The sequence below is a fragment of the Chiroxiphia lanceolata genome, chromosome 6, assembly GCF_009829145.1.
Source record: "Chiroxiphia lanceolata isolate bChiLan1 chromosome 6, bChiLan1.pri, whole genome shotgun sequence".
Taxonomy (NCBI): domain Eukaryota; kingdom Metazoa; phylum Chordata; class Aves; order Passeriformes; family Pipridae; genus Chiroxiphia; species Chiroxiphia lanceolata.
In genome coordinates this window covers 6,354,520-6,368,784 of record NC_045642.1, presented here as the reverse complement: position 1 = coordinate 6,368,784, position 14,265 = coordinate 6,354,520, and the positions used below count along the sequence as shown (strand labels likewise).

Sequence of the window (14,265 nt, the reverse complement as noted above, 5' to 3'; positions counted from 1 at the left end):
CCTCTTCAATTGTGTGTTTGAATTCACATTTAAAATACATTGAACTATTAAATGATATTGTCATGGAAATTAATTTCTAAGAAAACCCATAAATCAGAAAAATTACATTAACACGGGGAAATACGAAGTAATACGAGGGCAGCATCCTGATCAGAAATAGGAAGGATGTAGTAATTTCTCTTTTCCTTTAAGGATGAAATAAATTATTCAAGAATCCAATTCCTGCTTCCTAAAGTCATTTCAGAAGTATGCTTGGCAAATGTTAGCAAGAGCTGACCTAAGAACTTAATGAACAAATAAAAAGGAAGATTTATACGTGTCCCCTCGCACCTCTGGTGCATTGATATTTTATTATTTATAATTTGTTCAAGATATTGCGAAGGAAGTAGTGTTTTGCTCCGAGATTGTTAAAAAAAAAAAAAGAAAATAATCAAAAAACCACAGTGGTCATTATTACTTGCATAAAAATCCATGTATCAAATTTATCATATTTGCATGGACCTGCATCTTATCGGCAGGAAAGAGCAATGCACTTCAGTTTTTGTGACTTGGTTCTTATTTTTCATGGTCTAAGCTGAGAGCAGTAATTTTTTTTTTTTAATCTCCCATTTAATATATGTTGCTTTGTGTTAGTGTCTCGAAGTTTCTTTTCTAAAATTTGGGGGAGAGGGTACAAAAGTTAATTGGTGGCAATGTAATGTTTCATATGAAACATAAGTTGAGCATCTAGACTGAGGAAGAGAGTGTCTACTAGTAACAAATGTGATGTATTACTTTTGAACACGTTTGAAAGACTTTTTTTTTTTGAGATAAAATCCCTCTGCAAAAATGAGATGGTACTCAAGTAGAAAATACTAAGCCTTACAAGGAAAATATTTGTTCCTCTTCACTGTAAGCTTATGAAATAAATAATTACATCTCTTTTGTTAAACTTGGTAGTATCTAGGGATATATGCAGTACATGTGCCTTATTCATAATTGGAAGTTCCAGTCACTAACAAACTACAAGTTCCTGTTTAGTTGCTGTGTGTTTAAATTGGTAGTGATTCAGGAAACCGTCTGTATTTAAAGCCAGTGCTGAATTCTGGGTGTTGCAGAACATGGGGCAGTAATCATTGCAGGAACTTTTTTAATGACACTAAACTTTTGCCTGCAGCTCTTTGAGAGAACCACGACAATGTTCAAATGCAAATGAATTGTCGTTGAGTGTTTTCACATAAAAATTAAAATGCTTTAAGTCACATAAATAACTTCTGTGATTATAAGCACCGCTTCCAAAAGGCCAAAGCTGCTAAATCATTTCTGCAGAGTAGGAAAAACTGTGAAAGCAGGACCTTAACTTCTTATGAGTTCCTTTGGAATTAACTACATTGCACTAGCTGATTCTGAAGAAGGAAGTTAAACTAGTAGTTGATGTGGAAAAAGAACCTAAAAAGAGTAAAGAGAAGGATAGCAAAGGTAAAAGGGTTTTATTCTAGGTTTTGTTACAAGTCTTCAACAAAAATACATTCTTGAAATATATTCTAAATATTCTTACTTTATTGTATAAAGTGGTTTTGATATTACCTTATTAAGATCCTTCTATCTATTAGGAGTTTCAAAATAGCAAAGAATTTGAGCTGATTCACAGTAATGCCTAAATCTTTGTTTCTAATGACTACTTCGTCATTGGAAAGAGTCTCCTACATATTAAATAATATAAAGTCATAGTGGGGGAGGAAAAGATCAAGGTACTCTCTGACCATCATTCAACATCTGTTTCTATGTCCAAGATATCAATATAGTCCATCTTTGTGCTTAAAAACTCTTGATTTCGAGTGAAAGCTAATTAAAGTTCATATGCTTTGCCATGAACTGACAAGCACATGACAGGAGCTGACCACCTCCTATCTTGTTTTTCCTTTAAACTTTAAAACCTTTAAATACCTTCTGTAAAATTCTGACCTTAATTATAAATTAGAATTATTTTTTTTTTTAGAGAAAATGCTAGTTTTCCCATATCTCTTTTTTTACAAATATGTCAAAAGTTTAATCTAAACTTCTGTATGCTTCATGGAACCATAAATGTGCAGTCTTATGAACAATTTAACTGTTTGTATCAAGGAAAACACAGGCTATGAAAACAAGTTCATTTAAAAATGTATTCAGGTGCCCATTCTTGAGTGTTTATTAATGGACAGCCATACAGTATTCAGAGTGTGGACTGATGGGTGGAGAGCTCTGACTGGTATTTGCAAGTATTTCTGTGAATGGGAAAGTTCTTGGCATTGTTTCAGGCATCCCATTTCCAGAAGCCTTACTGTACATTACCATTGAGAGAATGGAATTGATTTATAGGAAAGTAAAAAAGAAAAGACAAGGCATCCATTGCCTCCCCTTGTCACAAAGATCCGAAAGTAAAGTCAATTTTCTACTTGGTATGGCGGGAAAAATCGGGGTGTAATTGTACATAGTAAAAGACTTAATTAAAAGTAGAAGTGTGTGTCTTGTATATAGGAAAGAAAAGCCTTTTCACATTGTCTTCTATGACTTCTAAGTATTTTTTTTTCTCATGCTGAGTAAAATAGTCCCAGATTACTGGGACTCACAAGAATGCAGCCTACATTTTAGCCTTTTTCAGTTCACAGCTCTTGTCTGTGAACCTGTAGTGAAATTGGTCATCACAGTGATGCTTTTGAGTATGAATATTAAATAATTGAAATGCATTGACCAGACCTCATTTGCAATTTGGAATTCCATGAGTCAGTTGTTAAAAGAATGAAAATGTATGATTAGTATTGTAATTGGATCAATCAGTGGTAGCCCAGAAATGTTTATTGAAATGAATACATTAATATTTGATTTCACTTTAGCAGAACAACCTGGTAGACTTAATTTAGCACAGTTTCCAGACATAATCCCCTTATGCATGTTATTAGCATGAGTTCTAGAAGAAGAGAAGTCTTGGCCATTATTTTGTCCCTAATGTCAATTAGAACTGACTCGGTTGTTTTGTCATGAGCTCTGCTCGCTTTTGCTGTGACTCATGTTTCACAGATAGTGCATTCTGCTTTTTGTATTAACACACAGGGCTGTAGATATCTAATCTTGCTGTGTTTCTTGTCTGATAAATCAGTACTTCTGAGCAGTCTTTTGGGACAGATGATATGGCAAACTAAGGGCCGAAACCACCTCATATCATTTGGTGAGGGTGGTTGGTCAGTGGAGGATGGCTTTTGATTTTGATTTCTGAGTAAACCTCTTAAGAAAAATTACATCTTAAAGAATTCTGACAATTATCCTATATACACATCAACCTGAAATTAAAGATCAGCAAATAACATGATCTATTACCTAAAATATATTTGGCATAATGCCTAATTTTAAAGAGAAGCATTGTAGCTGAGAGCACTAACTAAGGAAATACAACTTCTAAATTTTTCTTTTAAGCAACTCCATCAGGTTAACTGCCCATGTTTTTTAAAGTATATAGTGATTCATTTTTGTGTGTGAAATAAAAAATAATATTACTGAATCATGGTGATCATTATGATGCAAAAGATTGAACTGGCTGTAAAACTGTGAAGCAAATATAAACCATAAATGTAATTATTTATATTATGAAACAGGTTTGGAGATTTTCTTTAGAGTTGGAACATGTTGTTTATCTATCAGTAGGAAAATAATGACAGCACTTAATGATTACCATTAGACATCCATTCAGGAACTATTTAGATTTGTTCTTTAAGGAAATACAAACAACCCTACTTGGTCCACCACTGTATCATCTTCAGTACCATGTATTTAACAATTTATGGGAGTAGTGCTTTTGTAGAAACTTTTGTTGTCTGAGCTCATTTTATTTAGGCTTCTCAACCGTAATTTTTAAAAGAACTTGCAAAAAAATTAGCAACTAGCTTCAGGATCTTGCTTCCTTCATGAGACAGTAATAGAAACACTGGCAACCCTTTATATTCAAAATAAAGAAATGTTTTTCTAGCTGTATTTTATTTACCTTTGGATCATAACTGTTTGGAGCCGTATACTGTGTAACAACAAGTTAAAGAAGAATTGGAATTTTGGGGTTGTTTTTGTCACATCATATTTGGTTTATGTTGTTTAGTGAAACCAAGTTAAATATGAGGTTGCTGGTGATGTTTGTTTACTGCGTTAGGAGCAACCTAATATTTTCACAAAAAGCAATGGGAAGGGACACTTCTTAAATATTTTATATACTTTCCAAATTTTAATGACAAGAAAAACTAGTTTTATTTTAACTTAGTTGTACAGTGAGTTTTATTCCAGAAATAAAATGGCTTTAAAAATGGGTGTTGGTTTTTAGTAACAGCTTATATTTGCCCTATATAGAATTGCTGTAGCTAGTTATTAATTCATTTGTATTACAGTATGAAATGCCATTCACTGTGATGCAATTCATCAAATTATTTATATTGGCAGTACTTTTCTGTTCTTTACGTATTTGGTTCATGATTTAAATGCTTGCATTTACAGTTAATTTAAAAATGCTTCCAATATTTAGGCCTGGGGAAGCTTCTAAGACTTGGCACTCCCACCAAAATGTTTCTCCATCAGACTTCCTTCTAGTAACTTTAGGACATTAGCAAAACCTCAGTGTCTTACAGTAAGCAAACTTTCTGAAACTGAAACCTCCCCGTCCTAATGTAACAACAGCCTAATAGAATTCTAACCATTATTTTTCCCGAAACACACATTCAGATGCATATAAGCAGGAGGAAAACCTAATAAATGAATATTTTAAATGTGTCCTGAGGCGTTTAATGGATAGTTATTTCGAACACTAGATTAGATGAAGCTTATTCTTGTATTTAAGAATATAAGCTGTCAAAAGTCTTTTGAAAAAAGGTTTTGGCTTCAATTTTTGGTTGTGATAACTAGAAATTATTTTTTTTTTCAAAGATGTGTTAGTCTTTTACACTGAAAAATGTATTGTACTCATTAAAACAAAATTAAAAAGCAAGCACATTAATGAAGCATAGCATTGCTGATAGTGTCAGAGAGCACATATTTTAAAATCTTAATAGATAAGTTTCGTGCTTGCTACTAACAAAGTCCTGCCAAGTTTTGGAGAAATCTGTCTTCATCACAGTGGACTTGTGTTATTTTAGGGAGAGGTAAAGATTTATTGGGAAGCACACAGACCCTGTTTTACTACCCTTTCCATTCCACTGCTCATGGAGAATATCCTGAATTAGCTTAGTGTTTAGATTACAATCAAGCTACTGTGTCCCAGCGACCTTCTGCATTTCCCCTGGTAAATGCTGACCCTGGATTAGACAAGGTATTAGGAAATAATGCATTTTGCATTTTAGGAAAAAGAAATCCTGTCCGTGCATAAGGTGAGTTGTCCATGGGCACGCACATACACAAATTCACAATTCAGTTATTTCATGTCAGGTTGTCCTCTCGGGCCTGACTCTTCCATGTATGTGTTTCTTCAAAGTGAAAGCAGCATAATAGAATTGTAATTGTTCGTGTAATTCTCCAGATGTCTCTTCTCATAAACAGTTTGTCTTAAATTAACCTGCCTTTCTTGCTTATACACTGTTGGATAAGGTGTTATGTATTTGTTGAACCATAGTGGTTTAAACATTGTTCATTCTGAAACTGAGCCCTTGAGTGAGGAATAAATATTTGATTTTTTTTTTTTTTTTTTTTTGCAGCGGTGTTGTCATTGAATTAAGTTCTGGCAACACAGAATAGATTTGTGGCCTATATATTAGCATCTAATTTACTTGTTACTTGTACACACTTTGATGCTACCTGTTCCCTCCTCCTAGAACAGGTCTGGGTCTCATTGTAGTCTTTAAATTCTTTGCTCTCTCCTTATAACTCTATTTTGTATCTTCTAATTTGGGCATAATCTCATAGCTGTACATGAGGAATCCATCCTGTGGCATGTTTGGTATCAAAGGGTGTAGGTACTGGGATCATCCTTCATCGCCTTTCCTTCAAAGAGGATCTTATTTGGGTCTTTTCCATGAGATATCTGATTTCTTGGGGAACTGGCATTCTTAAAGCATCTTGGCAAATTGGGTTGCAACTGAGCAGTGAGGTTAAAATTAAATGGGGGCTGGGAAGTGGTAAACAGAGAAAAGACTACAATCATTTAAGCCTTGTTTTCTGTAAGAAATCAAACTTGTGGAGGTAGAATAATGCAATACATACGTGTTTCTAATCAATCTTCCTCCTCTTCAAAGGACTTTTTTGGAACAGCTAAAATGCCCTAAGTGCTAACACATGAGAGAGAACTATAGAAACATTCAGACTGAGGAGTTCAAAATAACTTTCTTACTCGGAGGCAAAAATAAAATGAAATTTTAGAAGAAATAAATATTTATCATCACTGTTCTAGGAATACCATAGCTAATTCCTGAGTAACTTGCAGCAATTTAAAAAGCAGGAGTTCTTCTTGCAGTTTAGTTGCTCATAGGCATGTAGTAGGCAATGCAGAAAAGAGAAGTATGAAGCTGTGGCTGCCAGCTGAAGTGGAGCCAATCCATTGGCATTTTAAGGATACTAGGCTTCATTTCTTAAATTTACACTGGAAGTTAAATATAGAAGCACTTGGGGTTTTGACAACCCTCTCCTGCTCTTGATTTCTTTTTTAAAAAATTGCTTAATTTTTTGTTGTTAACTATGTAAGTCACCACTTACCTAACTATATGAACAGTGGGCTGTGTCTTAAAATGACTCTCCTTTACCAAAAACTTGAATTAAAAAAGGCCGTTTCTGTCTTACTTTGGACATTACCTTTACTACCACCTGCTTGAAAATAGAAATATTATAACATTTCAAGAAAAACACTTTAAATCAAGATGAATGAGAATGGCCAGTTACTGCTACATTGCTTACTTTACTTTTGAGGGCATGGGGAGGTGTTAAAGAGCTTTGCTCTACACAGTTGATGTATTAGGATGACAGAATCCATCCCTTTTCCAAAACCCTACATTCTCTTTTGCATTGTCAAAGAATTTTGTCCCTCTTATGTCCTTCCATTTACAACAACCTCTCATTATTCTGCATGGTACTTGCTGAGGAAAAAATAGCTGTGATCAGGAGTCAGCTTAAATTTCTGTGATTGTACCATCTTAAAATATGACTTTTGTCATGATAACGTGAGCATTTTCAATACTCTTACTATTCCATTCCCTCTTGTCATGTGTCATATCTTCCTTGTGATTATTTATATTATCTCTGGGATTAACTACACCAACCTGTGCATATTTATAATACTTCGAGTGTCACAGAACAAACACCATCTAGACCATGCTGCAATAGACATAATTTCATTTATATGATCAAACTAATATGTAAATGAAATAGTGTTTGTAATAATTTCAGCTAAGTTTTCTAATAACTTCTGTCTCAGTAGGGAAGAGGAGGAAAAAAGCAAGATCTGAGCAGTAGGTATAGGTCAGTGTGGTAACCATTGTTACTTGTGTTTCACAGGTACCTCTTGTGGTACACCATCACAAGAAATGACTAAAAATACACCAAAAGTATTAGAATATACAGAACCACCACAGAAAAAAACGAGGAGGAAGCTAATGGACTCTCCAGTAGCAGCTCAAAGTCCAGCTGCATCCAAACCATCCAGTCTGCAGCACCTGGAGGATTCTCTCGCCAAGGAAGTCCACCCCATAGTGTACACCCCGGAATCTTGCCGAAAGCCAGCACAGAGCTGCTGCACAGAGGCTGTGGTAAAGAAGGCTCTGCACCTTGCAGACCTCAAGGAGGTCAGTGCCCAAGGCACAGATACACCAGTGCAAAAGGCAGGTGTTATGGACACGACACACGATGTGATCCCCGAGTGCAGCGAAGCCATCATGAACTCAACAATAATCCTCTACGAAGGTACAGACGAAACAACTGAAATACCCACGTACTCACCCGTGAAGGAGTCACAGCCCTGCAGCAGTAGCATTGTGCAAAGGTATTTTCCTTATATGTGGACAAGAAATATTAGCAAATAATTTAATCCTATGTATCTTTACAGCTGGGTTTTTCCATTAATGTCCGTTTTATTTGTAAATTCTTGAAACTCAAACCCTCGGTTTTGACCAATATCCGATTCAATTCTACCACTATTTGAAAACAGTGATGTGTTAGTGACAACAGATGAAGTTGGAAGCTTATCCTGTTTTGTAAGTTAGGTACTGGAAAGAAATAAAGTGCTTTTGAAATTGGTTGTGATGCTCCAGGCAAGCTGCTTCCTCTCAGCCTTATGTTCCTAGTCTGTAAAATGGACACTTAACCTCTTCACACTGAGAGATACCATACTTGTGTGAAGTCTGCAAAGCTGCCTCAAGTAATATCAGTGAAATGAATTTCCACTTTTGGTTTCCAGCTCAACATATATTTACAGTTAAGAACAAATTCACTTAACTTTGACTAAGAATGTGTTCTACAAAAGCATAATTCTTTTATTTCAGGCTTGATCTCGCTTCCTTGAAAAACAAAAATTCTGCATCAGCATTTGAGAAGCCCTCATATATGGCAATGACTTCTGCTGCTCAGAGAAAAAGGAAGGTATTAAGGTAAGATTAAACTAACTCTTCTATACAAAATGAGTTTGTATTCATTTGTGTTCTTACTTCAGTTTCAGTATGACATTTCAAATCTGAAAACATCTTCTACAAGTCATCTGAACGTGCAGATGACATGTTCTGATTCAAAGACGTTTGAATTCAATTCAATTTTCTTTATTTTTCCTGGCAAGTTCAGTACATTTTCTTTTATTATTTTTTTTTTTTTTTACTCTTGATTTAGGAACTTCTGTTTTAATAGTGATAAACTACTATGTCTTGTGTACCTGCTGCCTACTCAAAATAGAAAGATGACACATAATTCTGAAAAGAGAAATTCCATCATCAGTTAAACATCTGATTTGTTTGAAAATGTTCTGCCTTTGCTGGAACACATTAGAAAATACCAAAAGGTCTTTATATGATCCAACCATCATTGCCCATTAAAACAAAATAAGCCTTTTTCTTTTTTTTTTTTACTATATATAATATGTATGCAACACTTGAAAAGTATAAAGAATGAACATTACTATCAATTTCCATTGTTATTGTACTTTAACAACATGTGAAAAGAAAAAAAACTATTACCATATAGGAAATATTGATCCATGCAACAGAAAGCAGAGGAAAAAAAATATGACAATACTTATTTGGTCAGCTTTTTTTTTTTTTCCCAATAATTAATTTTCAACCTCAAATACTGTGGCTTCATTCTTGTGGTCTGCTCTAGGAAAAACTTCCATATCATCACATCTGTTTTATGACCCTGAAAGAGGCTTGTTAGTAGGAACAGCAGAAAAGCTGAAACTGAATAGACACTAAGTAGAATTGTATTTTTGTGGGTTTTCTGTTTGGTTTTTTTGTGGGGGTTTTTTAATTTATTTAAAACCTGATTAGCTACTAGGTCAGTACTGAAGAAACAGCTTTTTGCTTTTTGCATTTTTTTCTTTTCTATTTTCTATTTCCAAAAGCAAAAATTGACACAACCTTTTTTTAAAATCATGTTATCAGTTGCCAGACAGTGAGTGGAGCTACCACCACGTGGGTCTTCTGAAGAATATTCCAGGACTGTAGGAACAAGTTCTATAGATAGGTCACAGGATGTGGAAGGAACTTAAGTACCTTTTTTTAAATTATCAACTTTGAGACAGAGCATCTTCCTAGAATATCACAAATTCACCTGGTCCAGTTTCATGTTGCTGTTCTAATTGTTATCAAGTACTGTTCTAAGCTGTTTTGCTTGGATGAGAAATAAACTGTATTGCTCTAGAATGAGGAAAGAGGCACTGCTCATACTTCCTATTTTTCAAATAGCTCATTATGAATTCAGCAGAATAAATCATGTGCTCTCTGAAACCAAGCTAGTTTTTTCTAGATTCTTTTAGGGAGAGGTATTGGAACTTTTGGAGCCTGATTTCTCTAGTCCTCAGGTAAAAGTTCCGAGACAAACTTTTGGACTACTCTTTTTGTAATAACTATGTGATGATTTCAAGACATACAGATGCTTATTTCTTCCCAGAAGACTAGTTCTTTCTGCTCATCTTGTTTCTTCTGTGTCTCAAGCACGTATTTCCCAGTTCTGAAGTTAGAATACCACTACAGGAAAATCCCACAACTTTTTATTCCTTTTGTAGGGGTTATTTCTTCTGTCTCAGACTGTAAATTGTCTGTAAACCAAAATTATTTATGGTTTTGTCTAGCAGTTGATGATGAAGCAAAGGAATGAAAACTTATTTGTGAAGGAGAGAAGGAATATGCTCTTATTTTTCAGATAAAGCCTCCTTTCCTTTCTCTTCTTTACTTTTTCCCTGTTTTCTCTCCAATGCTGTCCCTGTTTGAAGTGGTTCATGAAGTGGTTTACTCATTCAGCTCCTACTCACATTAGAATAAAAATGTAAATTTCAGACATGTTGTCTGACTTAGAAATATAATTTCAAACAGTCGTATTTTGAGGATAATGGATAAGAAACAAGTCAGTCATAATAGAGACTACTTTACCAAATAACATTAAATCCTTGTTGGCATAAGTTCTCTTCAAGAAGTAAGCATGAATAGATTTTTAGGACTGGCACAAGGCAAATCTTAGTCTTAACTGCTTGCTGTATGTTTTCATTTAGGCAGGAAGAAATTATTATTAAGAAAGCTAGTGTAACTTAGGGGACTATAAAGTGGTAATAATACAATATTTATTATGAGAATAGGAAAAGCATAGAAACTTGGGATGTAAATACAATTAGCTTGTTTATGAGGCTGTCTTGTAGAGTGGAACTGAGGAAGTTAGTGAGGCAATTGCAAAAGGATGAGATCAGATAGGTTCATAATTTTCACTGTAGGCCTTAAGTCCATCACATAAAAGGCTTTAAAATATAGAGGTTTTGTCTTAATGAATTTGAAGCTATAACAGCTTTCTTGCAGCTTAGCTAAAAAGTATTGTCTGTCATGAGGCCACCCCCTCCAACTGTGTTGGAGGCCGTAGAAAAATTATTGTAGCAATAAAAAAATGTGATTTGTTCCATAAACACAGCTTGGTCATTTCAAGGATTTCGTAACACGCCTGAAGATTATTTCTTACTATAATTTATGTGTGATGACCACCAAACCGGTTTCTGTGGTTTCCAAAAAAAAAACTGTGGCATATTGTTCTGCATTTTGACATTTAATTGGCAACGTTAGTTCTTCTTTTCGCAGTTTGAAACATTCTTGTAAATTTTTAAAAAGGAAAAAGGGGAATAATATCCCTAGATATGCACCATAAATTAGTTTCTTCTTTGCGTTCTGTTACGATTCTACGAACACTGGTTAATATCACTTCAAGTGTTTCTGCATAGCAAGGCCTAAACTGCTGTAATACAGCTTAATGACTGTACTGAAAGCAAACTCTTTGCTGGCTCCTTTTGCAGTTCCACATCCAACACCGTGTCGGGCGGCCCGCAGGACCCCGTGGCTGCGAAACGCGTCCGGCAGGACGTCCTGTTGGGCCAGGCAACTCTGCGAGTGCCCCAAGGCTCTGGTAGGTGTCAAAACTTGAGCGTGTGGCGCTGCATTGGGAGCTGTTTGTTTGTTTAGGAGGTGCAAAATCAAGGTGGCTGCTGAAGGTTTCGTTAATTCGCTAGCACGTGTCGCTGCGTTAGCACACCAAGCCGTGGGTTTGAGTGGTGTATCCGTTAAAAACAAACGTCTCGATGTCTAACCCGGTTATCTAGTTGATATCTAATCACAATTCAGTATTGCTACGAGGTTGTTGGGAAAACCAAACCTAAAATTGTTTGCGTACTTGTTGAGAAATTTGGTGAACTTTATTACCAATTTTGTCTTTGAGCAAGTGTGGTTCATCAAGAAGTAAAATCCTCTAAGAATTACCATACCTGTTTTTAATTGCTTGCTTTGTTTCACGACACCACACTGATTTGTTTTAACAGATACAGGTTTTTTTCAGAGATCTGTTGCTTAAAATTTGGGGCTGTTTTGGGCAAAAACAATAACTGAGGAAAAAAATTATTTTAAAGCAATATATAGGAATTATTTTGCTTGTAATATATTGCTGATAAAAGCACTGGCAGGTTGTATTCTGTGGAAGTCTGCTACAATTACATGGCCTCTCTCTGAGAGAACTGTAACAAAATGAGTTACAAATACTTTTTTCAGACCACTTTCACAAATATCTTTTGTTCACAATTTGTAGAAACCTCTGCCTTTCCTAGTGTATGGCACTAGTTGCTTGGAACCTGCAGCAGATTTTAATGCACTAAATCCTTACAATTTTCATTTCATCTCTACCCAGTTGACTCCTCTCTCTATCTTCAGAAATACACTTAATGATCTTATTGGGCTGTTAAGAGGAGATCCAAGACAGTTTAAAGTTTTAGTCTACTGTTCTTATGGAATAGCACAGGCAATACACTGGTTTTTACAGCACACACATGTTTTTAAATAAAAACTGATGTGAGGGAGAAAGTATATATGAAAATGTGTTATTTTGCATTCATGAGAGATGTTGAGGTTGTATTACAGTAAACTTTCTAGAAACTGAAAATCTGATTCTAAACTTTGCCTAACAAATAGTTATTATTTGGCAAAGTGCATGCACAGTTACATCATTATCAATATCTACTACTAAAGACTGGGTTATGAAGTTACCAAAGGCAATCGCTACTCAGGAATTAAGAAACTATGTAATGAAGCACCACAATCCGAAATAGGAAATAGATTTTTGATTCTTCAGAGTTTAACTGAACATAAAATACAATTTATTTTCAAAAGAGAAGAATAAACCATAACTAAATTCCTGAGAGGAAGAGCTGTTTTCAGATTAAATAGACAAAACTTCCTCTAATGACATAATATTCATTTTTCAGTACTATTCTATAATAGTAAGGATTAATAACAGTTTTGCATACTTCTACATCTTTGTGTAGACCACTGTACCTTTCTAGTAGCATCTCATGTCAATTGAGAGTCTAATCATTGGACTTTCTAAGCAATTAACACACTGGATTACTGAGCTGAGAGTGATTATAGTTTTGTGTATCAAACTTAGGCTTTCAATGAGGGCAAGAAATATGTGTAAAAATTCTTAGACATATTCTGAAAAGGAGGTCCAGGTTGGCCAAATTCTACTTATGTTTATTGAATGAGTGTGTCCCTATTTCTAATAGCATTTCTTTTTTCACTAGAAATGAAAATGAAGAGCAGGAAGCAAGAACAGGATATGCCAAGAAACTTCCTTAAAAGCCTTTCTCAAGGAAATGTCACATTGGGCCTTAAATCAAGGACATCAAAAGATCTTTTACTTCACGTTTCCAAGAAGAAAAATAGAATTTAGTTCTGAGTTCTTCCACATTTGAAGCAGGACTGATGGATAGCAAGTGAGAAGAGGGTGACTTTTGTTTTCCTCTTGTAAATTATTCAGAATTTTTTCGATGCACGTGTTAGAAAACTTGGTTTGACCCCCTAAATTATTTTCGTTGGAGCTTCCTTATGTTAAAATTGTTTTTCATTTGGAAGCAAATAACAGATGTTAATATTAGAACACATTCATGCTCAGCACTAAGATGCCAGTTTATCTTTAGATTTTTAGCATCTATTGATGATAACATATGTAGCGCCAAGAGACAGAAAAATATTTACGAAAATTGGTTTTAATTTTTTTTGTCTTTCTGGTTTTTAGTCTGTTACTTGGTTGTAAATGTTTCTGTTCTGTTTTTTTCAATTTAATTCAGCTGTAAATAGGTGTGTTAATTACTTCAAATAAATTTTTACGTTCATTAAGAGCAGTATAATGTGAATTGTGTTTCTAACAAAAATGTATTTTTTTTTCCTCTTCTCTTATGAAAAATGTCTAATTTTGACAGGTGCTGTTACATTATAAACTACATGTATTTGTATCTTCTAGTAAATTATTAATATTCTGAAACAGAGTAATTTATGTATAGTTGTATTGTAACTTTGACAGTCTTCCTGGCCTTAGGAGCATTGTTCTAGTGTGTTTGATCTGTGCAAATGTAAGCATATGAATTTCCCCAAACTAAGGAAAACCAGAGGAAGAAGTCCAGTAACTAGAGGCAGTTCTCTGAAGCAAGGAGCTTGCAGCCCAGCCATGAAGTACACTGCAGAATTTACTCTTGACACATTGGAGGGACGTTTTTCAGGGGCTTCTGAAGAAGGAAATGGGAACTGCCTGGATAAGCTTTCAGGACCACTCCTGGGAGGAGCAGGCAAT

The 14,265-nt window shown here is 34.9% G+C and overlaps 1 protein-coding gene across 2 annotated transcripts in view; it reads left to right on the top strand.

Moving 5' to 3' along the window:
* Window positions 1-13,814, top strand: part of KIF18A (kinesin family member 18A) — a 31,653-nt gene extending 17,839 nt beyond the window's left edge. For both annotated transcript variants that reach the window (XM_032690773.1, XM_032690774.1), the window contains exons 14-17: window positions 7,471-7,954; window positions 8,454-8,558; window positions 11,447-11,556; window positions 13,220-13,814. In XM_032690773.1, coding sequence (XP_032546664.1) covers window positions 7,471-7,954; window positions 8,454-8,558; window positions 11,447-11,556; window positions 13,220-13,368 — 848 coding nt within the window. In that variant the 3' untranslated portion in view covers window positions 13,369-13,814. The remainder of the gene's footprint in view (window positions 1-7,470; window positions 7,955-8,453; window positions 8,559-11,446; window positions 11,557-13,219) is intronic.
* The last annotated feature ends 451 nt before the right edge of the window (window positions 13,815-14,265 follow it).